Genomic DNA, 25031 nt, shown 5'->3' on the forward strand with positions numbered 1-25031 from the left:
TTGTTTCAAATTACTGGGACAAACATTAGCACTTTTGAATTACTGACTCACTGTCAATACTAGTGGCACTTTCCATTGTATGACCCAATTTAACAGGCAGGATTAGACCATGCCTCTTCTGATTTTCCTCCAAACAAAGATACCTTGTTTTCAGGTACATAATGAAACTCACATGAAGGTAGAACAGGGTTTGGTATAGGGCTGCTGTTAATGATGACACGCAGGTTTTCCTAGTTGGTGAAGTATAACTACGTACTTTTAATAGTCCTATAACTAATAGGAAGGTATATATTTTAAAACTGCAAACTCCATGAATGAATGAAATGGATGCCATCTTATTTTCAGGACCCTTTAGTATTATGACAATAAACTACAGTTGGTTAAGTCTTTGCTAAGGCATATCCCCATGTGATGGCAGTTTACTTATAAATGCCTGAAATACCTTTTCCATGCAGTATTCATGAAATAGTGTTTGAAGGGAATACAGTGACACATAAGAAAACACACATTGGAAGACATAGTGAACCAAACTGGTGGTAAAAACATGACCTTCCTCCATAAGGTCAAATAGTTTTATTTTGATTAAACACTACAATACAGTGTATATCCATTAAAAAAGAAAACTCTATAATGTATATAAATTATTCCTTCAATTCATCAATTCTTCTTTGCTTTTCCATTACAGCTTTGGTACAATGTGATTTAGTATATAATTTTTAAATACTTTTAGCATCACAAACTCAACACAAAGTACAAAACTAATCCAAATTAGGGATATTGTAATCTACACAGTGGTATTCAGTGGTAGGAGAAAATCTTACCTTAATGAATTCATGTCACTAGCTAAGCTATAAAGGCATACCTAGCAGACATGACAGAAATATGCACCATTAACCAGCTAACGTGTATATTAGTCTTTGTTTATTTTTTACAGAATACCAGCAGCAATCATTTGAGTGTTGAGTGAATACTTAAGTCCTCAGCCAGTTTTCCCACCCTGTTCCTCTTCATTCAAAGGCCATGAGAAATATCTGAAGAAATGTACCACAGCCAGAGCTCTCAGAATTTGACCTGCCAACCGGCATTGCTCATACTTGCACAGTTTGTTCTGCAGCTAGCCGACATCACTGGGACAGTGCTGGAGGGGCAGTGTGGGCCAATCAGCCTAAGGTTGTTCTGAGGGGTGGGTGGTGTGACATTACAGTAAACAGGCATTCCAGTGGCTGGGAGTGACCCTTGACCTGCCTGGTTAGGTAGCATGATTGGCTGTTGGTATGACTGCTGGGGCAGTCCTTGAGAACCCTGGGTCATTGGCACCTGTAAAAAGACACAAGCAAGAACCCTGTATGAAGAGGCTATTGTGGTCTGTACAATAAACAACATGGTGTCATGAAAAATATTCAAGCTTTTGAGTTAGACCTAACAGGTCATCAATTCCAGCTCTGCCATTTATCGGCTGTTTCACATTAGGAAAGTCACTTAACCTCTCTAATTCCCTAGTCCATTGCGATAATGACATACATGTTTCAAAGTGCCATTGAAAGGATTGAAGGGATGGTGTACAGTGCCTGGCACACTGTCTGGAATGCAGTAGATGCTCAGAAGGTGTCAGTTCTGAGTTTCCTTCCCTTCTCTCTCAATGACCTCTAGAAACTATAGTCTAGATCTTCCACTCTGGGTTTCTCCCAGTTTGAAAAGCCATGTTCCCTTTCTGATTTTATGCAAAGTGGCCTGGAGTCCTCCATAGTAAAAAGGGCTTTTGTCCTGGGCACCTACTATACTCTCAACCTGCAACTTTAGAGAACACTTATTGTGGAGCTGGAGGTAGAAGTTGATGCAATGTGAATCAGAATAGTAGGGTAGGGGCCCTAGGATAGGTCCTTCAGGGTCAGAAGCACCTGGTACAGTTAAATGTAATTATTATACCATTTCACTAACTCTTTATTTCTACTTCTGGGGTATTTTAGAATATACATCACAAAAGGATACATAACAATTTTAAAATACTTAACTTGGGTTTAGTTCAGAGAATGTAGTTGTTAGGCTCCAAAAATGCCCTTTAAATGAATTTGAGATGCCATATTAAAATCTCTTATAACTTAAAGTTATGGAAAAATGAAGTTTATTTGGGTGTGTACAAAAATGAATGGGAATTTGTCATGAGTACTTTCTACCCATAAGCAAAATACAATAAAATTTCCAAAGGTCTTTAAGAATAAAACTGTAGACTAATGTATTTTCTTCCATGAATATGAAGTTATATGGAAATAAACTTGGCAGAGCATTCAAAAGCCACGGTAGTGATAGAAGCATGTATTTTGCATTTTCTACTTTTCTATTATAATCTTGATTCAAAGTAAATTATCAACAGTTATGGGCCAAGCACCCACTACTCAGCCAGCCACCCAAACCACGGACAGACCCACAGCTTCCACTTTGGCAAATGCTACTTTATAACCCACAATTTTCCAAGCTGCTTATTAGCACCTGATAAGAAGACATTGTTGGGTAGGAAACCATCACGCTTTGCACCGGAGTTCCTTGTTGGTTATTCATCACGTTCTGACTCTGAGGTGGCTGCTGCACTCCTATTAGGCCTTGGAATCCCTGTTGACCAGACAAGACTGGCTGGTAACCTGTGAAGAAAAGAGATCTTTTGAACTGGTTGTGCACAAAGAACACAGTGATGTTTCATGGGGTAAAAGTACTGGTTCAAAAGGCAGCCTTCAGACATCTCAATCTCCCCATTCAGAATGTGTTATCAGATGTTTATTCCCTAAGAATGCATTTTCTCTTTTTTTTACTTCTAAGAGTGAACAAGATTATGGCTTTAAAAATTCACTGACATTTCTATTGTTATGCAGAATGGTCTATTGAATACATGTGACAATGATAAATTCTTCATGGCACAAAAACAGAAGACTCTATTGATACCAATTGACTACTATAAATTACACCTTTCATATTTGGCTTTTTCTTTGGTTTTGAGGATATTTGGAGAATTCACAGATTATCAAGTTGTTTTAAGATTAAATTGACTCATTCCCTTACTATCCTCTTTTCCTGGACAATCTCATTTCACACACAGAGACCACCAAACAGCCCGTTAACTTTGGATAAATTCTATTTTTTTATGTCCTAGTGAACCAAATGACTTGCTACCCTGAGGAATTCACAATAACCATTGCCTTAGACAAAAAGGCAACAGCAAGTGGGACACATGTGATGCTTTTCTTCTGTTTCGCCACTAGCTTCTGAGAGAATTTTTTGGTAAAATACTCCAATATGTGACCAAGTATTAATACACATAATAGATAATAAAGAATACAATATTCAAAAATTTATCTGTTCATGTCTTTCTGGGTGGGTCAGTTTGTTAGCCTTCATTTGTCTTTTTTTATTTTTTAAGTAGGCCAGAATTGATTTATTCTAGTTATTTAAATCCTCACTTCAATGAGTGGTTTAAAATGCATCCTTATAAAGGAAGCCTGCGGATTGTTCTTGTAAATGTTGGGAAGAAAGTTATGATTTAGGTGAAAATGACACAGTGGTAGAGAAATGAAAGACATTCATTTTATGCTGTATAATAAGCTCCTTCCAGAGCTCATATTATTAACCATGTAGAGTACCTGAGAGTAAGTGGAACTGCTATCTTAATACAATTCTCTGAGAGAAAAGAATCTTTAAAATCCTAGATTTTCTTAACACAAATATGAACTAACTTTCACAATCGGATTTTAAAAATTGAAACTGAAAGTTAAAAACTAGCTAATCAACATGCATCGTTAATAAATAATCCATATATTGAGTGCCTCTGAGAGTCTTTATATTAAAGAAGGACCACATTATATTATAGTCTTTATAGAAGAAAATACTTAACTATCCTTGGATATACAAAATGTATCTTCATTTATTTCAGAAATATTATGAAAATTTGGCTTGCAAATAGTCACTGAATTAGGAGATTGGCTCAGTTCATCAAATGAGATAGAAGCAAGGTGTCCTCAGTTTGGAGAATTGGAGAGCAAGCTTGGGAAAAGGCCTATTTGGGAGGTCTGCCCTATGCCTACAATTGGCGAGTGGAACCAGTGTGTAATCTAAAAAGCTACCCTTTGACCTTCCTTATGTGTCCCATTGTTTTACATTCTTATTACTCACCCTAAATCATCTTCATAGTGGTTTCAATTTACTGAATTATTTTAAATTATTGTAAAGACACCTCATATTACAAATATAATTGAGGGTAATAACCACATTTCTTTGAGCTACATTCTGTCCACAGTAGACAGTCAGAACCTTCCTTTAATATGCTTGGCAGGTCTATTTAAGACTAACAAGATCAGCTCAGAGTTCTGCATACCTACAGTGTTTGAAGTTTATACAATAAGGAAAAACCATCAGACCTGGGAACAAGAAATGCGATTAATCACATATTACCATTTTCACTACTTCTACTTCTCTGTTCTCATTTGCAGAGAGACTTGAGAGAAAATTATTTTCACATTAATTGCAGAAAATTGTTTTCAATTGTTTTTCATTGTCTAGGTCTCCCATTGTGATTCATACATCCAATTGCCCTGAAAAATTCCATGGCTATTTTACCATTTTATTATGACATTATTCCAAACCACATCAAGCTCTTTGTAGCATGAATTATTATATACATAAGAAAATAACTCTGGACGATCATAGAAAACTTATAACCAACAGACTTCCTTCTGATTTAGTTCTATAGCAAAGAGCAGGCAATGTACACTCATTCTCAAGTCCATGTAATTGTGAATATAATAAGGCCTTACTTCTGGCTGAAGACTGAAAGGACAAGTTGAAAATGAGAGGAGTGCCATTTAGTACTTTGGATTATATTTGTTTATACACTGAAAGGCCAATTGGCCTCAATGGATCTTCACAGAATATATACAGTTACAATGTAAACAAACAACAACAACAGAAATGGAGAGGAAAGGAGGGAAGGAGAAGAGGGAAGTGGGGGAAAGTGAAGCGGGTTGCTTAGCGTCTGAAGATTATTTATGTATTTCCTTATTGAATCCTTCCATCCTTTCACAGAGGCATTTGTTTGAAAATAAATTAGGTGGCCTATAAGAGATTCACTTAACACATCATCTTCTAAACCAAAATTGGGTGAAGGGAAAATAATAGAGCTGTTAAGACATTCAGAAAGCAGAATGTCTTGGTTGGAAGAGGAAGCAATCCTTAATATTAAATAATATTTAAGAAGAGAAAAAGAGTGGGCAGGTTGGGTGGCCCCATCCTAGTAAAGGTGCAGAGCCTGTGACAGCAGAATTCATCTTTGCTGCCAGCCCAGATGCAGCTGCCCTGCCACAGCATCTCCTTCTCCAGGCCTTCTCTGCCTAATGATTTGTGAACTTGAATATTCAGTTATGCATAGCAATGGGCTACGAGCTTTACACTGGGGTTCCCCTGGTAAACACACTTAAGGCAAATACAGATTTATGTGGAGCGTGAATACTCTACCATTTCAAAATGAAAACTTTAGTGTAAGAAGAGCCCAATTTATATTCACGAATCCCATTCATTTCTCAATTCTCTCTCCAGGCAAGAAATTTACACCCGCAATGGTTTAATTGGGGTTACTCATTTCTTTAAATTATGTCACAGAAGGTAGAGAGCAGAATGGTCTTTAAGACAGGCAGATGTTTGGATGTGAATCTGAGTTCTGGTCCAGAAATAGACAAATAGAAATAAAATAGCAGTGACCTAAGAATGAACCGACAGTGTCTGCCTGGGACACAACATACCCGAAGGCAGAGATGGCAGCACTGGTGGGAACTGCTTATCTTGTCTATTCAAATGAGAAATGTGTTCCAGTTTGTCAATTCTTAGCTGTGAAATGATCACTTTTTCATATTTATTGAGGATTAGCAAGATATAATGCATCTTGCAAAACTGAAGCAGCAACAGTATCTGCCCTGTAGGCTTGCTACAGAGATGATAAAGACATTATCTATTTTTATTATTTCTTTTTCAGTCAAGATCGATTGAATTTTCAAGTCACATGTGTCATTTATTTTCTGGAGGTAAAAAGGTTAGGAATGGACAAATGCCTCCTGGCAAATAAAAGAACGCACTTGGCAAAGATCGAGGAGTTTATAAGATTTAAAATGTCTGCATTGTATCAATCTGAAAATGGAATAGGTTTTCTACTAAAATACAACAGTTGCATACTATTTGTAGTTTGAGGGCATTTGGTTAATATTCAGTCAAGAAAACATTTATCTTCATGTAGCACAATTATGAACAATTAGAATGTAAATTGATTAGGGATTGTAGATTGGCATGGTTGTGACTGATATTATTTTAACTCTTATTTGAGTAGTTTGTTACAGTTTCAATATTTTGGAAATGAATGAAATGACAGACAAAATAGTAATCTCTATTTCTGCATTTCTATTATGCCTGCTGTTAATTATGGAGGTTGAAACAGGGAAGGGAGTATAGTGAAGACAGCAAATTTCTATACCAAGCACATTTCTTCAGAAGCTGGCCAATTCTCACAGCCTCTCCCAGTCCACCCAAGCAGTGTGATATACATGTGTCTATTAAGGGAAGTAATCTTAATATGGTAGAATGTCTTTTCAAATGATTGGAGTTAGCAAGCTGTTTCATATAAAAATTACTTCTCTTGAAGACAAGATATGAATATTTCTCCAAATTTCAAAGGAACCAGCAAGAGCCTTGATTCTGAATCAAACTCTGCTCTTTGTACATGGTGTGAGGTAGAATTACAGTAGCTTAGCTTAATAGTATAGCTGGTGAAGAATATGAAGAAGAAAACTGCTTATCCAGAAAAGCCCTGTATTTAGCTGCAGTTTTACAGTTTGTGCATTTTGCCACTTTACAGTATCTGCCTGGTTCTGTTTTCTTGGCTCCCTGTCAATTCTTCTGTACTTTATCTTCTTTGAGGATTTTCCATTATAAACTAGCTATATTTGTTGATCACTTACTCTAAGCCAAACAGTGAATTAAGCTCTTGTTATGACAATCTTAGGAGGCAGTCATTATTACTAAACTCCATTTGCAGAAGAGAAAACTGTGACTTAGGAGGATATAGTAACTTGTCAAGGTCACACAGCTATTACGAGGAATTGTAGCTAAAATTTAGGTTGTGGTTTTCTGACTTTGGCATCCTTGCTTTTCTGTGCTAAATTGTAGTACCATTTATTTATACATTCTTCTAGTTCTCATAGCCCTCACATCATCCCTTTTATGTGGCAAGTATTCAATGACTGTGTATTACATTAATTGTTTTCTCAATATTTAAAACAATTAAGTAAAAAAGATAAGAATTATGCTCCACAGTTTGTTGAACAAGACTTTATTAATATCAAATAAAGAAAAACAAGAGAAATTAAATGTAAAACATGACTGCCTATCAGTATCAACTCATATCACTCAATAACAGTTTGAAGGCTTGTTACTTAGAGAGCGAAAGAGCAGGAAGACCGTTGAGGGGTGAGGTACGGGTGAGGCTATTCAAACAGACTCTCGTCCCTTCATTTACTTCATTTCTAATCAGTGATACCATAGTTTTAAATTACTAGGACCATTTCAAATAATGGCTTTCCTCACAATCTTTGAAGAGACTATATTTATTCTGGTTTGTTTTCTCGAAATAATCTTAAAATCTTGAAATATGCAAGTAGCTTAATTCTGCATTAAATATAAGATCAGTTCAATGATTTGACTGCTCCAGGCTGCTGGCTGCCTCTGGGAAAGTAACTTGGCCTTTAGAAACAAGAATAGCATTTATATTATTTGAAAGATAAAATTAGGTTATAAAAAAAGAAGATACACAGGGACTCTGCCAAACAACCTGGGACAGCAGATGAAGGCTTGGAGAAATAAAGGCCCCTCAGGCCACTTCTACTTTTGGAATTCATAGACTACTGTCAGTCTGCTTTCTAATTCTGTGAACACTACGGATTTTTTTCCTGTTTCACTTCATTACTGGGGCACATCACCTTTAAGACAGAAATATTTTCCAGCTTCATCTATTGACAGCACTGTGGTGTTCACGGTAGTAGCCTTAGGTGGAGAAAACAGACACACGGCTTGATATTTTAGTATCGCTATGGTTTCTTGAAAGAGGAGTCACCGCCTTATGCCTCAGAGAGGTGAATTTTGGGGTCGTGGATGTTCCTGCCTCCAACTTCTCCCTCATGTAAAGCAGAAGAGAGTCTCCACAGTTTCACTCACAATGAAGCCTATCAGAACCAGGGGTCCTTGGGCACAAGGAAGGCATCGATTTTACTGTTAACTTTGTTAACATCGATTTTTTGTTAACTTTGACAAACAAGGCGTGACTTTTTCTTTTGCCTGTATGCCAACCTCCCAATTTATGTAATCTAAAACCCTAAGTAGAACTTTTTTTTTTTTTTTTTTTTTTTTTTGAGATGAAATCTCACTCTGTCGTCAGGCCGGAGTGCAGTGGCGCAATCTCAGTTCACTGCAACCTCTGCCTCCTGGGTTCAAATGATTCTCCTGCTCCTGCCTCAGCCTCCCAAGTAGCTGGGAAAACAGGCACACATCACCACGCCCAGCTAATTTTTGTATTTTTAGTAGAGATGAAGTTTCACCATGTTGGCCAGGATGGTCTCGATCTCTTGACCTTGTGATCTGCCTGCCTTGGCCTCCCAAAGTGCTGGGATTACAGGTGTGAACCACCACGCCCGGTCAGGTAAAACCTTTAAAACAAGAAAGCAGTATAGACTAGACTGGAAGACATTATTTTTAAACATGCTTACAAATTAAGATACGGTTAAAATATATACTCTTGAAATCATAATTAGGTACTGTTCTTATATATGAAGTAAAATAGCATAACATGGAAAGACGATGTACAAGAAATTGCTTTTTTCCCTTTAACTTTCTTTTTTAATGTTGAAGTTCATTATGACTTCTTTCATCTTTGACGTAAATGTCTTTTTTTACCTTATTTATTGGCAGTTGCTGTATCCATCCTCTTTCTTTTCCTCACCATTTATTACTCACTGGTTTTAATTCCTTAGGAACTTGGTACAGGATGACCCGCAGGGAGTGTGCATGGGCACGGGGGTAACGTAGTAGTCATCCTAGTAATGGCCTGTCTATCCAAATGAATTTGAGGGGAGCTGTGGCAGGCCCTAAGTAGAACCATGCTTCCTGAAGCAGTAGTTTTTCTTCGTACTTCCTCTTTTGCTCATTAGCTTTCATACTACACAGAATGTAATTCTTAAAAGCCTCTTTACTGTCCCCTGAGAACATTCATGCATGGGTCATTTTCTAATGGCAGTACAGATCAGATGAACCATCCTATTACTGCAGGCTCTGGGGCCTCTTCACTGCAATTATCCTATCCTGATCCATGTTATCACAAATATAAAGCTGGTTTTCTTTCTTTCTTTCTTTTTTTAAATCAGGGCAAACATGAGACACATTGTTAAATGACTAGAGGAATGGATCATGCATGGAATTTCAATGAATGCCTCCAAGGGAAGCCAGCATTGAATTCCATTTTAAATGGAAGAGGCTGTCATATTATTGAAGTAATTCTCTGAACTTTCCTGGCCCATAGTGCTGTGCTGACATCCAGAGAGCTTCAACAACCCAGAGGGAGAAAGACCGCATGAAAGACTCACAAACGTTTTACTTTCTTAATGAGGTTGCGTGGCTTAGAAGAAAATGTGGCATTCTTGCACCTCTACCCGTCGTGTTAATTATGGATATACTTAAAACCAGGCTGGGAGGCAGCAAACTACTGCTGAGGCAACATTAAGAAGCTTTTTCCCCAGACCAAGCTTGGGGCAAAGTCAAAATGGAGATGGCTCTAATAACTATCCCCATGATAATATTCCTCCTGGTGGATATTTTCATTGATGAAGTGCTGTTGGCTAGCTGACTACAGCAGATAATTATGAAGTCAAAAGTCATGGGGTCAACATCATTGTGATCAAATTACTGTCACTGTTGCACGGCTACAGGATGTAACCTAGCCTTGGCCAATTATCTTGAAATAAGTACGATGGCCACAGATTCAATCTGTAGAAATCCACCTGTCACTGCAACTGAAAAAAAAAAGAAATTATTTCATAAGCAACTGATGATAAATTAAAAGTGCCCCCTCTTTATATAATAAAGCATTATATATTATTATTCCCAAGGAGTCAAAGATAACTATCTTCTTCGATTCCAGACTGGCAGGACTCTTGCTCAAAGATTGTTCTAGTAGTAGGTTTAACAATAATATTGTTCTAGTGGTAGCATCTACTGGGAGGCAACAGTAGTTTTCTAGGGCAAAGACAATGAAGACAGGAACTAAGGCAAGGTGGTATAGGAATGGAAAGAAGAGGGACAGAGAGTTATTTAGGAGATGAGCTGTCAGAACATGAATCTATGATTTCTGGTGGTATCACATGGTTGATGGACATGAGCATGAACTAACTGACTGCACTGTAATCATGAATATCAGTAGTCTGTTGGAAAACTGTCTCTCTGAAAAACAAAAGCTCTGATTTGTGGTGTTTGCTGATTTCCCTAGTGTAAATATTCCCACCATGCCTACTTTCAAGCCTCAAAGGGCTTAACAACTAGTTGGCAAAATTCCTGGTTTTTAAACAGTTGGCTCTTGTGAGCCAGCGTGAGATAGCTCTGGCATGCTAATGACCTAATAGTCAATGTCAAGCAATCATATTTGCAGTTCTTGTACATTTTTGTCCCTTTGATTCTTTTTTCCACAATGTTATTGACTATTTATTCTTGCCATTTGGTGTAAAAATGACCATAAAAGCCATTTACAGAGCTTACACAAATGGTGGAGACAGGCCATAAACAGAATCTTGCAGTACACTTGGATAGGCACCTGTCTCCAACTCTAGGATCACTGAAGAAAGAGTACTTACTTCTATTGTGTGTAGGGATATGAGAAGCATGCAGTAGAAAGCTTCCAGGAGGTCATATTGAACCTAGCATTAGATGAGCAGATATTTGCTAATGGGGTAGGGCAATGTGGAAATAATCAGAATAAAAGAGGCATAAACATAAGGATCAGCGTGTGCAAAGGGCAAAGATACAAAAAAAAAATGTGTTCAAGAATTGTAAATATACAGGCATAGCAATAGGTGAGAAACAGGCAGAGGAAGTAGAGGATAGAAATGGAGCTAGGCTCAAATCCTTGAGTCTTGAAAAGCATGCTATAAAGCTGGAATTTAGTGTTGAAAGACTTAAGGTGCCATGTAAGGTTTATAAGCAGAGCAATGAAATGATCAACAGCCATTTCATAAAACTTCTCCATGAGACAATGTGGGGTTGTGTAACTGGAAGTAGAAAGTCTACTGGAAAGCAAAAGTAATAATCTAGGGCAGAGATGATGAAGACATGAAGTTAAGAAAAGGGTGGCAGCAACGGAGAAAAGAGACATATCAGAGAGAGAGATAGATGTAGGATGTGAACTGTCAGAAACTGGCATCTATGAGCGGAAAGGAGGGGGTGAAAGAAATTAAAAAAAAAACACAAGAATAAATTCCAGGTTCTAATTTGGGTATGGAAGTGGAATGCAGTACCTTAGCTATAAATACAGAAAGAACAAGTATAAAGAGATGATCAGTAAACATGTGAACAAAAAGTCTGGGGTTTGGGGCTCAGACAAACAGCCTGTCTTAAAGGCATAAATTTGGAAGTTATCAGGACATAGTTGCTCTAAAGACAATATATTTATGAGTGGGTACCAATTGAGAAGACTATCAAAATGGAGTTGTAAGGCATAATCATATTCAAATACTGGGCTGAGAAAATAAAACATGGATAGGAGAATGAGGAGTAGTAGGAAAATGAGAAGAACCAGAAGAGAATGGTATCAAGTAAGAAGAGGTAGGGGAGTGTTTCAAGAAAGAAAAATGTGACAATGACCACAATTGCAGAATTGCCAAGGAAGAAAAGACAGCAGACCCTAGGTTGAAAAAACAAACAAACCGGTGACCTCAATGAAAGCAAGGCTAGTGATGGGTACATCAGCCAGACAGGAAGAAAAAGAACTCCTTTGAGAAGCTTGAGAAGCCTGGCAGTGAAGCACCATGCTGGGCAGAGAAAGGAGCAGAGAGCCAGAGGGAGGCATAGGGTTGACGGGATTTTATAGTTTTGTTTTTCTTGCTCTTTTAACATGGGATAAATGTAAGAATTAGTATATTTTAAAAGAAGGGATTAAAATAATGAAAAACCTGGGAAAGAGTAAGAAAATCTATGAACCTGTCATAATTCATAGCACATTCAACATCAAGGGTTGCATACAACCAAGAAGGCTGGGATTTGGGTAACAGAGAGTTGAACTTTCTCTCTGAATCATCTAGTAGCTCTCCATGTCACCTACTACTACTATATACCTTATTTGATCCAGCAGCAAAGTGTCCTGGGGTTTTTCCTCTTGAGGACACAAAACAGCTTAGAGAGCTTATTAGGGAGTTACAACCAAATGCTATAATATAATTCTGGGAAGACAACAGAAGCCACCCAAGATAACTTCTCAGAAGAACCTGAAGGAAATATGTGCTTATTTATTTGATGCACATGATTAGTGTTTTTTGATCTACGTGGAATTGCAATAACCCAGGGAAGACTTGGTTAAAGATCAAGGAGAAGTCCATGGTCCCACAAACTCTCCACTGCAAATTAATTGACAGGATCAGTTGACAGGAATAACATGCTCTATGTTATTTACTAAAATGGACAATCAACTGAAATTTCCATGAAGAAACTGAAAGAGGCTTCAGCAAGATATTTTCTGCCATACCATGGATACATATTATTTGAGCATATATACGTACAAAATGCTAAGTGCTAATGTTTTCAGGATCAAGTTTCCTCTTATTTTTCCTTAAGGTTCAGTTAGCTACAATCAGTCAGTTTTAAATTTCAGAATGCCATAAAAAATAAAAGGTCCACTTGTTTACATTTCATTACAGCCCAACAGCAATTGATTAGTTCTAGGTTATCTAATGTATAGCTCATTGAAAACAACAACAACACAACTAAGTTTGATATAAATTTATCTATTTTACCTGTAACCAATGTTTTCCAAGGAGAATTTGGGACTAAACATTTTTAAAGTTTTCATTATAGTTAGAGTTGGGGAATATGACCTCTGATTATCCATTATTTTGTAATTTCATCAATATTACAGCAATAATTTACCCAAAGTAAAGATAGTGGGCACCAGATGATGTCACAACCCCAAGCAATAGCCAAGAGATACTTTCTGTTCATGTACATAATCAACTAGATCATGATTTTCCTTGGTAACAGCAAGAAGAAATATCTTTAATCTCACCTTATGAGGAACTGTTATTTAAAAGGGTTGTTTTATCTGGCTTGAGACAACAATAAGAAGTCTGCAGACTTGTCCACACAAATACAAATGTGCTTATCTTTTCAGCTGGCTGGAACTGGAGGCTATGGTCAACACTTAAATCAGATTTTATAATAATTAAAGTGAAAATAAAACTAAAGGACAAATGCCTGTCCTGAAGACTCCTTCAATCATTCCTCTGGGGCAGGCTGTTTCTATCTTGACTAGAAGTTTCATTCTTTTAATGGCTTGCTCCAGGGTAAGAAGAGAAATGATTCAAATCATTCACTCGTTAACTTTTCCCTTCAACTCAAGGCATTCAAAGGCAATACTTGCATTTCATCATGATTAAAAGTGCTTTATAAGCACCCAAATGAAGCCATGAATATTTTTAAGTGGTCATAAACCTCTTTTCTTGAAGTTCCCTTGAGGCTGCAGAGGAGCTCCCTCACAAGGGACAGCCAGCTATCTAAATTCTCAGGCAGAGGGATCCCTGTCTTGAGAGTAATGACATAGCAGGACCACGTGGTCTAAGAAAACCGGGAACAGTCCTCACATTTTATCCTCAGCAGGACACCAGGCTACTCACTGAAGGGTGCTATAGCAGCCCCATTCACACCTGGCCAGGTCTGCAGGCTGCCATCTCAGAGCTTTGGATTCTCACTGCTTGCCACTAAACTCAGCCTCACCATCTCGCCTCTGTCTCTGATTGCCTGCTTCCCCACCCAGCTGAAATACATTGTTCCTGGGTTAATGGTTCTCAACTTTAGCCTGCCTCCAAATAACCTCTTGGGTCCTATTAAAATACGAATTGCTAAGCCTTAATGCCCAGACGCTTAGATTCTGATTGAGCAGGTTTGGGTTGGGGCTCAAACATATGCACTTCTGACAGGTTCCCAGGTGATGCTGATGCTGCTTGTCTGGGTACCACACTTTGAGAATCTCTGCTGGGCCTTGGCTCTCAAACACATTGCCTTGAATTCCTATTGTTTAGCCCACTCATTATTTTTTTTTCCCTCACAGAGTAAGTAGTGGGATCTGGCAAATTACACTGTGGGGGAGGCCATCTCTACTCTTAGTTCATTGTCCTTATCTGTAAAAGGGGCACAATATTTTCATCAAAAGGTGTCAGGATAGGCTAATATCTCTCTTGTAGGACATACACCAGTGGTTGAGCCTCTGGCAATAACCAATATATGCAACTGCCCATTCCTCATTCTTTGCACTCCCTACTTTTATGACCTTGAATCGCATTTTATTACTTGTTTAGCTCCTGCTTCTTAGGTAGATTGCAATCCTCTGGGAAAAGAAGCATATCTTATACATGTTTGCTTAGCCCTGTATTTCACATGCAGTGCCTCAAGAACATTCATTGATGATGCTGATAAAGAAACTGTCCTATTCCAGCCACTCCACAAGTATCTTGCAATGGCACATAAGCAGAAAATAAGCTAGCAAATAAAAACTTGAAGAAAATGAATGAAGAAGCAATGTATACAGAACACAGAGTCCAAAGCCTTGCCAGTGCAGACGGGGAATGATTTATCATTATCACAATAGTGTAAAAAAATCTGGACAGACAGTAACTACTTTCTCTTATCCCCTTTGCCTCCGGGCAAGGGGATGTGAAAGAGCTTCCTTCTAACAGCACAGTTTTTAAATTCTACTTCTTGATGTTGGGATGGGGCAATGACAGGTCCAGAAAGGGAAAAGAGGAGGGAATATGGAAAGGGACTAAAAAGAGGAGTGAGAAAAAGGAGGGAAAAAGGCATCTGAAACAGGTTATGTTTGGCATTCTCAAACTTGGCGAGGCATTTGGAAAACAAGATGAGATTCTTGTAGCCTCATGTTTTTTAGGATGTAAATGTGAGTTTGCTCCTTTATGAATACGCCTTAACATTTTACCTAAAAGAGAAGCAAACAAGAGACTGGATCTCACCTACTCCTCCTTGAGGTGGTATTTCTTGCTTTTCTAACCACCACCCGCCCCCCGCTTTTTTTTTTGACCCTCACTAAGCCTACATTCATTTATCTTGAGTATGTACAATGGATGTGGTGATACCCTGGCACAAGAAACTCTGGGTGCTGCAGCTGAGGTTTAGAGGAGTAAGACAGCTTCTTGTTCAGGATCACACACTGAATTTCTCATAAATCAGGGACAAAATCCCAGTTTTTGGTAACTAACTTCCCCAACATGTATGCCACGGTGCTTCCTCTAAATGTGGCAGACTAGATTGCAAGAAATATTTTTGCTTCCTGAATGCTCACACTGAGGAATTGTGTTCTGTTTTGTTGGTAATAGTCCACAAGTACTTCATAATTGGGAGAAAAAGCCATTTTCTTCCCCCAGTTGTGCCAGTTCTGCTGCTATTGTGTCATTACTAGGAACCCGGAAAATACATCTTTTATATGTGAACTGGACTTACCTAATTTGCCCCCAGGAGCTACCAACAAACTTTTCTAAGATAACAGAGTAAGCCATTAGCGAGAAAGAAAATATAAGTTTTGGAGGTTCAAGAAATGTATGAGTTTCAAAAAATGGATTCAAACCATCTCTTTTAAAACTATCAGCTCATTTCTATCATTCTATCCCAAAGTTTAGAAATACATATTAGTAGTTAATTACCAATAGGCAAAATTTCAAGGAGGCCATATAGTGGATTACACTTACACTAACTCAAACAGGAAAGCAAGCAGTCTCCTTTCTTTATTCAAACTAATAGTAACAATTCCTGGTGCACCTTATTGTACTCACAGGGCTCAGTGCTTTGTGAAGTGGGTATCATTATTATTCTCACTTTACAGAAGATAAAAGTGAAGCTCGAGGAATTGTGTAGATCGTTTAAGACCATACAGTTTAGAAGTGCCAGAATTAGGACACAGGTATTTTAGTGACTTTTCCCCCATCTCCTCAGAGTCCTGTCAAGCAATGGAATTCCATTGAAATGATTCAATTGAAGAGGTTTTAACAAAGGGAGTAGGTAAGTTGAGGGATCAACAAGTGAGGAAGACACCAGAGCATAATAACAGTAGGGAACTGTTTTCTCCCCTTGTCTGTAGGTCTTAGGGGAGAAACCAGTGTTAGGAGCAGTTAGCAAGAGCTGAGAGGAGGTGCTGCCTGCCAGAACCAGCTGCATCCCAAGGTGAAAAGGGAACGGTGAGGACTGCTCGCTGGCTCTCCCTCTGCCTGCTGTCTCTCCCTCTGCCCTTTGATCTCTTGCAGCTGATGCCTTCCATTAGCAAAACCCAGGTGGAAAACAGGGGGCAAAGGAACCTGACAGATGCATCAGGAGAGATGGATAGAGAATGGCTATGTGTTCGGAGGAAACACAGAGAATAACCAGCACTCCCCTTCCCTTCAAAGATTACAGAAATATGTTTCCATGTCAGGGACCATTTCCCAAACTACTGAGGCAATCTATTTAACTGAAGATTTTTTAAAAGAGATGAACAACACTTTTAGTGGAATACTGTCTCTTGGTTTTAGAGACTTTTTTTCCCCTCAGAAATTACCCTTTTTAACACCTGGTAATATGTCAGATGATGCACTTAGCATGACTGCTTCAGCAATTAAAGTAAATGTTAACTCTCAAATTTATATGTCATTAGATATTAGGGTAGAGTGTTTGACTCATAGTCCTAATGCTTGCCTTTCCATCTGGAGGAAATGGCAACGTTTGTAGGGAATTGATAATAACTTAAGAAGTATTATTAAGCAATGTTACTGTTTAAATATCTTGTAGACCAAAAAAAAAAAAAGTTAAATTATGATTCAACTCTAGCAGTACTACTCATTTTGTTGAATTTGACATTTTCCTTCTCTGGCTGCAGAACCAGATGGCTGAGATCAAATAGATAACAATGGGTGAAGACTATTTCAGGGAAATGAAACAGAAAAAAGGAGGATCTATGTTATTTCTACAATGACCTTAACTGGTCCTTGCAATTCTGACATCATATTTGGTTTAGAAAATGCTATACTGGAAGTTAGTCTCAAGTTTAGTACATTTAGCCATAATTTGTTCAGATATTTAAAGCAATCATCTTCAAGGTGAATAGTATGAAGTGATATTTAAATGAGACTGAATAGTTTTCTGGTTTAAATCTAAGGAATTTTTGCTTTCTAATGGGAAACTCACAAGCTCCATGCTAGTTCTTCCAACCACTGACTCTGTGAGACTCTGGGAAGTTGCCTGATATCTTTGAGCTTCACTTTTCTTGCTTATTAACTGGGAACAAGTTAATTCCCACCTTCCCAGGGCTTTTGTGAAGGTCAGGTAGATGTCAGGTAATGTGACTTGCTCAGCACATGGCATTTACTGTGTAGTAGTTACCATTAGTTTCCACTAAATGGTGCTCAGTAAATAGGGGTATTTTCACTCTCTCCAGAATTATTCCATAGATGTAGAACAAACTGGGTGTTGGTAGTACCAAGACGGATCCGCCAAAAACAAAAGCACACACACACTATTCCTGGAACTGCTCCTTCTAGGGCTTCCACACTCTAAATTTCCACAAGAGCCGAGGTACAGCCATTATGTGCTAGTCACATGGAAGAGAACATGGGTCAGGCAATGAATGCTCTTTTCTGCCTTTGGATTATAGAGAAATTTTAATCCCTAGTAGCAAAAGTGGCAGAAGCAGCTCTGAAAATGATGGTAGGCAAAACTCTCCATACAGCAGGGAGTGGAAGGTCAAGCTAGTCCTAATTGGGGAGCAGATATCCAGGCAGGAACGACCTAGAAAGGCACTTGAGCCCAGACTCCCATCCCTGGGAGAGCAGTGATTTCTGGGCTGTAATTTTAGGACAGCCAGTCTGCTGTATTCCTTAGTTAGAAGCTCTACTCCATGTGTGTCACCAAGTATTCAGAGAAAATTGAGGTCTCCTTCTTGTCCTCATATAAGGAATAAACCCAGTTCCACTGTGTCTTTTGTCTCCTAATCAAAGCTATGCTTACACTTCCTACAATAGGCTACATTTTCTTCCCATCAAAGGAGAGCTCCCTTTCACCCAAAGCCATCCAAGGGCAAAAGGGTGCTGAGTGCACTCTGGATTCAAGCAGGTACCTTTCCAACTTTTTCTGGTGACTTATTAAGTGGAGCTCCGTGTCGTTGCATCAAAGATGAGACACAAAATGTTGCCCACCCTTTCTCTGCTTTCTGTGGCCAGCTGCTCTCATGAAGGGCTTGTCTTCTAACTTGTTAGACTATTACAGGGCTTCTCAGCACCTAACACATCTGAGTCCCTTGCAGAGGTATAGAGAATCTTCTACTGTCCCAGTGTTTCTGATGTAACCATTTTGTAATTTTTTTGTGCACTAAAAGATTGAGCAAGTGATTTTTTTAAAGAAAGCATAATATTTCAATTAACATATTATTGATAAAATTCTAATATTCTTTAAAATGCAATGTTTAATAACATTCTCAACACACATGGAACAATTTTACTTTTCTCCATTTAATAAATGATAAATGATGTTTAATTTATTTTCTATTTATGTAAAAATATGATTTATAAACAGACATATTTTGAAATGTTGGGCTTTAGGGACTGAATAAATAGTAAAATGGACATTAAATTAAAGACATGTTAAAGTACCAAAATAGACAAAATATCCAAACAATGTTTGAAAATATTACACTTTATGCATTTAAAAAGTCAACTGGCTGGTTTTGATCTTTGTATTTTGTTTCTAATTGATCAATAAGACAAAAGCATTTATGCTGCTCACTGCAAGCACTTATCCACAGAAAAACATATTATAGATTATAGATAGCCTTTATTCTTTCAAAAAAAAGGAAATGAGATATAAATGTCACTATTTTCTGTCTCTATATTTTGGAATTTATTTGCTTATTTATTTTTAATCAGTAGCTTATATTTAATATACATTGTAAAATAGATTGCATAAAATGAAGATTAAAATCCAACCCAACTTTCTGACTCCTAACTTTGTTTTAATAAAACGCAAATTTTCCAGTTTTCTATGGGATGACCAGATATGTCCGTTAATGGCTGTAGCTCTAGTTTATTTATTAATAGCCCTCTTTTTCCCTCTCAGATGTGTATGGGCTTAGATGGTAAAGTGTACAGTAACTACATATATATACACACACATATGTATATACACTCACATGCACATACATATGTACATTTACACACATATGCACATACACTGTGTTTTCATGTGTATGCATATGTATACACATTTTTATAAACACAGTGAAGGTTTTGTTGAAATGAACTTAGAGAAATGGGATTTATTCTGCACTCCTGATAAATTGCATTTGTTTCTCATTTTCTTTGTCTTTAACCAACTGTTCACATGCATGTAAGTTAATCAATGTAAGGCAAGGGATTAAAACTATTTAAAACAGCTTGGCATCTAATCAGGTTCAAAACAGTGCCTACAGAAATGAATGATTAAGTTGTGGCATGCTCCCTCATCGAATTTCTACTACCAGTCACTCAGAGAGCATTTCCAAAATTCTTTCTGTGGGGAGTGGGGTGTGATAGAATGGTTATATTAATTTGTATTAATCTTATTTAAATTGACATATTTTACTTATTATCTTTAACAGCAGAAACTCCCAGAAACCTTCAGTCTTCAGTTTAGGAACTGCTGCTTAGTTTCCTCACTCATCTTTGAAATGGGAAGAACAGGGCACTACTAAGAAAAATTATTGATCAAGGACACTGACATTTAATATTTATAAAGAAATAAGGATCACATCAAAGATTTTATAATGTATTGAGGCCCTTTTCTAGTTAACTGTACCCAGCCACATACAAAAGTTATTTTGCATAAAATTTCTCTGAAACTTTCTCCAGAGAAAATTTCTCTAGAACCACTTTTCTACTTAGTTGTATACAGGCACATATAAAAGCAATTTGAATAAAATTTCTCTGGTTTCTTCTGGAAGCCCAGAAACCCAGTCACAAGAATCCAGAATTGAAAACCCTTAATTCAGCAGGAGAGATGAGTAACTCATTCTTTATCATCCAAGTATAACACAATTCAAACAGAGTCTGCTTCTCAATATACTCCTCCAGAAGGATTCTAAGTATTTAAAAGGGGGTAGAAGAGGGAGGGAGGGCTTGAAGAATTCACAAAGAATGCATATCCGTTGATAAAGAGCAATTCAATGTCACTTAGACAAGTTCAGGCATCTAAGACTGATCCAAGAGGGACAACCCACAGCTTGGAGAGGTCTTTGTAAATTTAATGTAGAAGAAAAGTTTTCCTGATATGACATCCCAAAGCATAAATTTTGTCTCACATAGTAATATTTTCAGCCATATTTTAAAAACATTTCTTATCATATGGGAAATTTTCTTATAAGGGTCTTGCTATGTTGCCCAGGCTGGCATCAAACTTCTAGGCTCAAGCAATCCTCCTTCCTCAGCCTCCCGAGTAGCTGGGACTATAGGCGCACACCACTGCACCTGATAGGAAATCATTTTTAAACTGTTATCAAGTCAGTAAGCACATTTTTGGAAATGATCTCTATCTTACCATAGCTACATTTGTAAGGAACACTTAACTGAGCAGTGAAGCTTTAGTACCTCACCATCAATGTGACTTACAGCAAAAGTGGGACACAGACACTGCCTTACAAATGTATCTGATTAAAATGTGTCCCCAGTACCTCCTGATAGAATCATCAGCTTAGTTGATATTGCCTTGGTAATGATGCCAGAGAACACAAAGCTACAAGTGCCCATATTTAAAATAGATGTAGTCTAAGATGTAGCACAATAATTAGTTTTATTATTAACTAACTAAAAAAAAACACATACGGCTGTTACTTTTGAGGATAAAATTTTAATTAAAGAAAGTTGGCATTTCAGCAGTGAGGGCCCTTGGAAAGCTTACATGATGAAATTTCATGAACTATAACTCCTTAGTGGCCTGGCATTATTAACAAGATCATGATGAAGGACATTGTTGAGTAGCTTAAAAATAAATGATTACAACCACTTTACCTAGGTGTGAGAGAGCTGCTATTTGATACCTACTATCCATGACTAGACATCTAATGATGTCTCCGTGGATGCAAACATTCTAACACTGGTAAAAACCATTTTGAGGGAGGAAGTAAATATAATTATTGTTTGATTTTGTAGGCACAAATTGTCAAGTGATGAGAGGCAATTTATTATGGTAAAGACCTGGTCTTTAAGACAGACTCCTTGTATATCGTAGGGCAGTTACTTCCCCTGCCAAATTTCTACTTCCATCATCTGTAAAATAGGGAAGGCGACACAATTAATGATATCAACCTCATACAGTCAGGGAGAGGATTAAGCGATGTAATACCCTTAAGCAAACTGTCTGGCATATAGAAAGCACTCAAGTTGCCCATAATTATAATTTAAAAAACGATTTGAAGTTAGAAATTCACTTCCTGCTAAGAGTACGCCACTCCCAGGGTTCACCAAAAACGCATTATATTGTAACAATATGTTTTATCCTTAAGATGATATACTTTCTACTCATTTTCAAGACCCTGCTTGAGTCCTATGAATGATAAAAAATTCAATGCTTATGCTCAAGATATGGCCAAAACAGCAGCTTTTCAAGCACAAAATCATTTTTATCTCACTTTAATAAAAAGTAAAATGGCTATGAAGAATAGCCAGCTGTAGGCAAAAATAATTGCAACCTAATAATGCCAGGCTGTGTTATAGGAGTGCAATTCTGGAAGAGCAGCTGATCCAGACTCTGGCACACACCCTGAGCTCAGAGGCTGACATCAATGCATCAACCCAGGCAAGCCTGTGCAGCTGTTTTCAGGCATCCAAAGCTCTTTCATTTATTTGCAACTAATAAATCTGTGATTGCCACACAGATGACTGCCCAAAATAAAGTGGAATAAAAAGAGGGGAGGACTATATCCTGTAGAGTAAGTTCACTGGACCAGAAGAAAAACATGTTGAAAAAGGCATAATGGAAATGTGGTAGAGAATGTGAGATTTTGAGGTCCACCCAGGAGGATGCTGACTCATCTCTGAGCACAGAAAACATACCTGACTGCTAAAACAAGGAGTGCTGGAGTGCTGGACTAATCACCAACCAATTGTTCAGCAAACTGAATATCAGCTCACAACGTTTTACTGAGCAGTAAGGCTCTGAGTAGGTTACTTAACTTTTTTTGGCCTCAGTTTCCTTATCATTAATCTGACTGTAAAGCTAGGGGCCTGGGCTAAATTGGATCTGTTAAAGATTTCTTTTGAGTCTAACATTCTAAAATTCAAACAGAACTGTTTTATTGGGACAATTTGGTAAATATTATTATGACACAATTTTTTTAAGCTCTGGAAGATGTTTGCCATTTAAATATTCTTTCTTTTCATTTCATTTCCAAGAATAACTGATACTGATACTTCATACTTCAGCAGATGCCCACAAATGCTTCAAATTAAACTTGTCAAATTCATCAGTTTTACATTTCTGACTGGGTGCAATAACCAGCTGCAGCCAAATTTAGTATTTTAATGGCTTCAAATAACAGCTACATTTGCTACTTACAAAGATAATATTAAGCCTGAACCAAATCTGATATTAAGTTGTTAAAAAAAATAAATCTTGCCTGATGTGAATTAGATTTTCTTAAGGTCTGTTAAAGTCAGTCTACATTAACATGATTAAGAATGAACAAACAAAAAAGAAAAACAAAATAAAACTCTTGATCTGAACATAATATGGTCCAAAGGCCTTAAAAATTGCTTTAATTTATATGATTATGCCATGATTTTTAGTCACTTTTCCTTTCCTTCTTGACTATAATTCCCTTAAGAGACTACTTCTATATTATTTTTGTCTCATTGTTCACACTTTGCTTACCCTGCACATTCTATGCAGTGTGATGCCTGCACACAATAGGTGCCTAATAAATGTACTGTATTATTGTTGAATAAATGTTGATAGATAAAATATCATTACCTCCTGTCCAGGCGCGGTGGCTCATGCCTGTAATCCCAGCACTTTGGGAGGCCATGGCAGGCAGATCACCTGAGGTCAGGAATTGAAGACCAGGCTGGCCAACATGGTGAAACCCCGTCTCTACTAAAAATACAAAAATTAGCCAGGCATGACGGTGGGTGCCTGTAGTCCCAGCTACTCAGGAGGCTGAGGCAGGAGAATCGCTTGAACCCAGGAGGTGGAGGTTGCAGTGAGCTGAGATCATGCCACTGCACTCCAGCCTGGGTGACAGAGTGAGACTGCATCCTAAAAAAATAAAAGATCATTACCTTCTGATGTTATGTAATACTTCACATGAACTTCTTATCTCTAGAGAGTGGAACCTGCAGGCAACTCTGAGGCAATGGTCACCAATGTGCCCAGAGGTCAGGAAACACCAGCCTGAAAAGAACTGTGACCATCAACACCTGACTTCCCATGCTGGCCAAGTGGGACTGTAGGTCCTAGGGAGAGATAGCACTTGACAAAAGAGAAAGAAAATTATTTCTAAGTGGAGCCCCAGGGCACTCACAGATGAGCTCTGTAGCTTTGAGCAAGGTACATATTCAACTATTCCTCAGTTTCTTCAGGTTAAAAATGAGAGTACTGGATGACCCTTCCAGCTCCCTCAATTCATGACCTTAATGTTTACCCAATATTGATGAGCATTGTCCTGCTTTACTTTGAAAATCCTGGATCCTCCTTATTGACTAGTAATTCATTCTATTTGTTCCACCAAACAGCCATCTACTAATCAAAATGATATATTACTGCAGTGATTCTCAACATAGCCTCTGATTGTAGAATAAATCATAAATGACACAAACTGTTGATTAGGGCATAAAGAATTGTGGCATAGGATACATTCAGCAGGCTACTGTTTACAGTTTAAGCATTTGATGTTTAATTCTTCTGGCAGGCTATCTACCAAGCTCAAAAATAGTGCTCAGCAATTGTGAAATCCACACAAGGTGGCAAAATCACTGCCCACCAATGGAAACTCATAGTCAAGTGCATTCACATTTCTAAAGGCTGGGTGTGTCTTCAGACCATTCTTCAAGGTCTTCTAAAAATGTGGCAGCAACTGTTTGACTACAAACAGTAAATTCTGCCTGTGATGAAAAGAACCATATGCTATTCTAGAATGCTCAGTTTCCAGATAATTGAGATGAAAGGCCACATTTCTAAGATTAGAGGCAGTCTGAGCTATAAAAGCATCAAACTGTTCCAAGGCTAAGAATGCTTAACCATTTTACTAATCTTGCCAATATATATCCTGAAATAAACTACCTTTGGTAACACCAACCCACTCTTTCCTAGGACAAGTTGATAAAGAAAATGAAATGAATGAAAGGAGGAATTTTAGACATCTAAGGAAGTAAGATGTTCTTTCTATAAGATAATTTAGAAGCATAGTTTGGGGTTATGCTGGGAAGCAGAGTCTCATATAAAATAGATTTGGATTTCATCCCAGGGAATATAAAAAATTTTTTTTGAATGAGTATTTTGTAGTCAACAACTGTTTTGATGGAGAAGGTTTCTAGCTTCTTGTAGATTTGCACCGATGCAGTGTACTCTGTTAACTGTACCAACATGGCAACTTCAAGTAGGGAGTCACCTGGATTGTGAAACTTCTCCATCGCTACATACTCCCACACTCCCACAAGAGTTGTACACTTCTTATTTTGATAGTTAGCAATAAATTGTTC

General features: G+C 37.8%; 1 protein-coding gene across 2 annotated transcripts in view; it reads right to left on the reverse strand.

The window, feature by feature from the left end:
- Positions 1–521: 521 nt before the first annotated feature.
- The window catches only part of ARPP21 (cAMP regulated phosphoprotein 21), a 156708-nt gene continuing 132198 nt past the window's right edge, over positions 522–25031 (reverse strand). Inside the window, 2 exon segments of one of the 2 annotated variants that reach the window (NM_001374350.1) lie at positions 522–1317; positions 2488–2636. In NM_001374350.1, the coding sequence (NP_001361279.1) occupies positions 1060–1317; positions 2488–2636 (407 nt within the window). In that variant the 3' untranslated portion in view covers positions 522–1059. 2 annotated transcript variants of the gene reach the window in all.

Source organism: Pongo abelii, chromosome 2, assembly GCF_028885655.2.
Source record: "Pongo abelii isolate AG06213 chromosome 2, NHGRI_mPonAbe1-v2.0_pri, whole genome shotgun sequence".
Classification (NCBI taxonomy): domain Eukaryota; kingdom Metazoa; phylum Chordata; class Mammalia; order Primates; family Hominidae; genus Pongo; species Pongo abelii.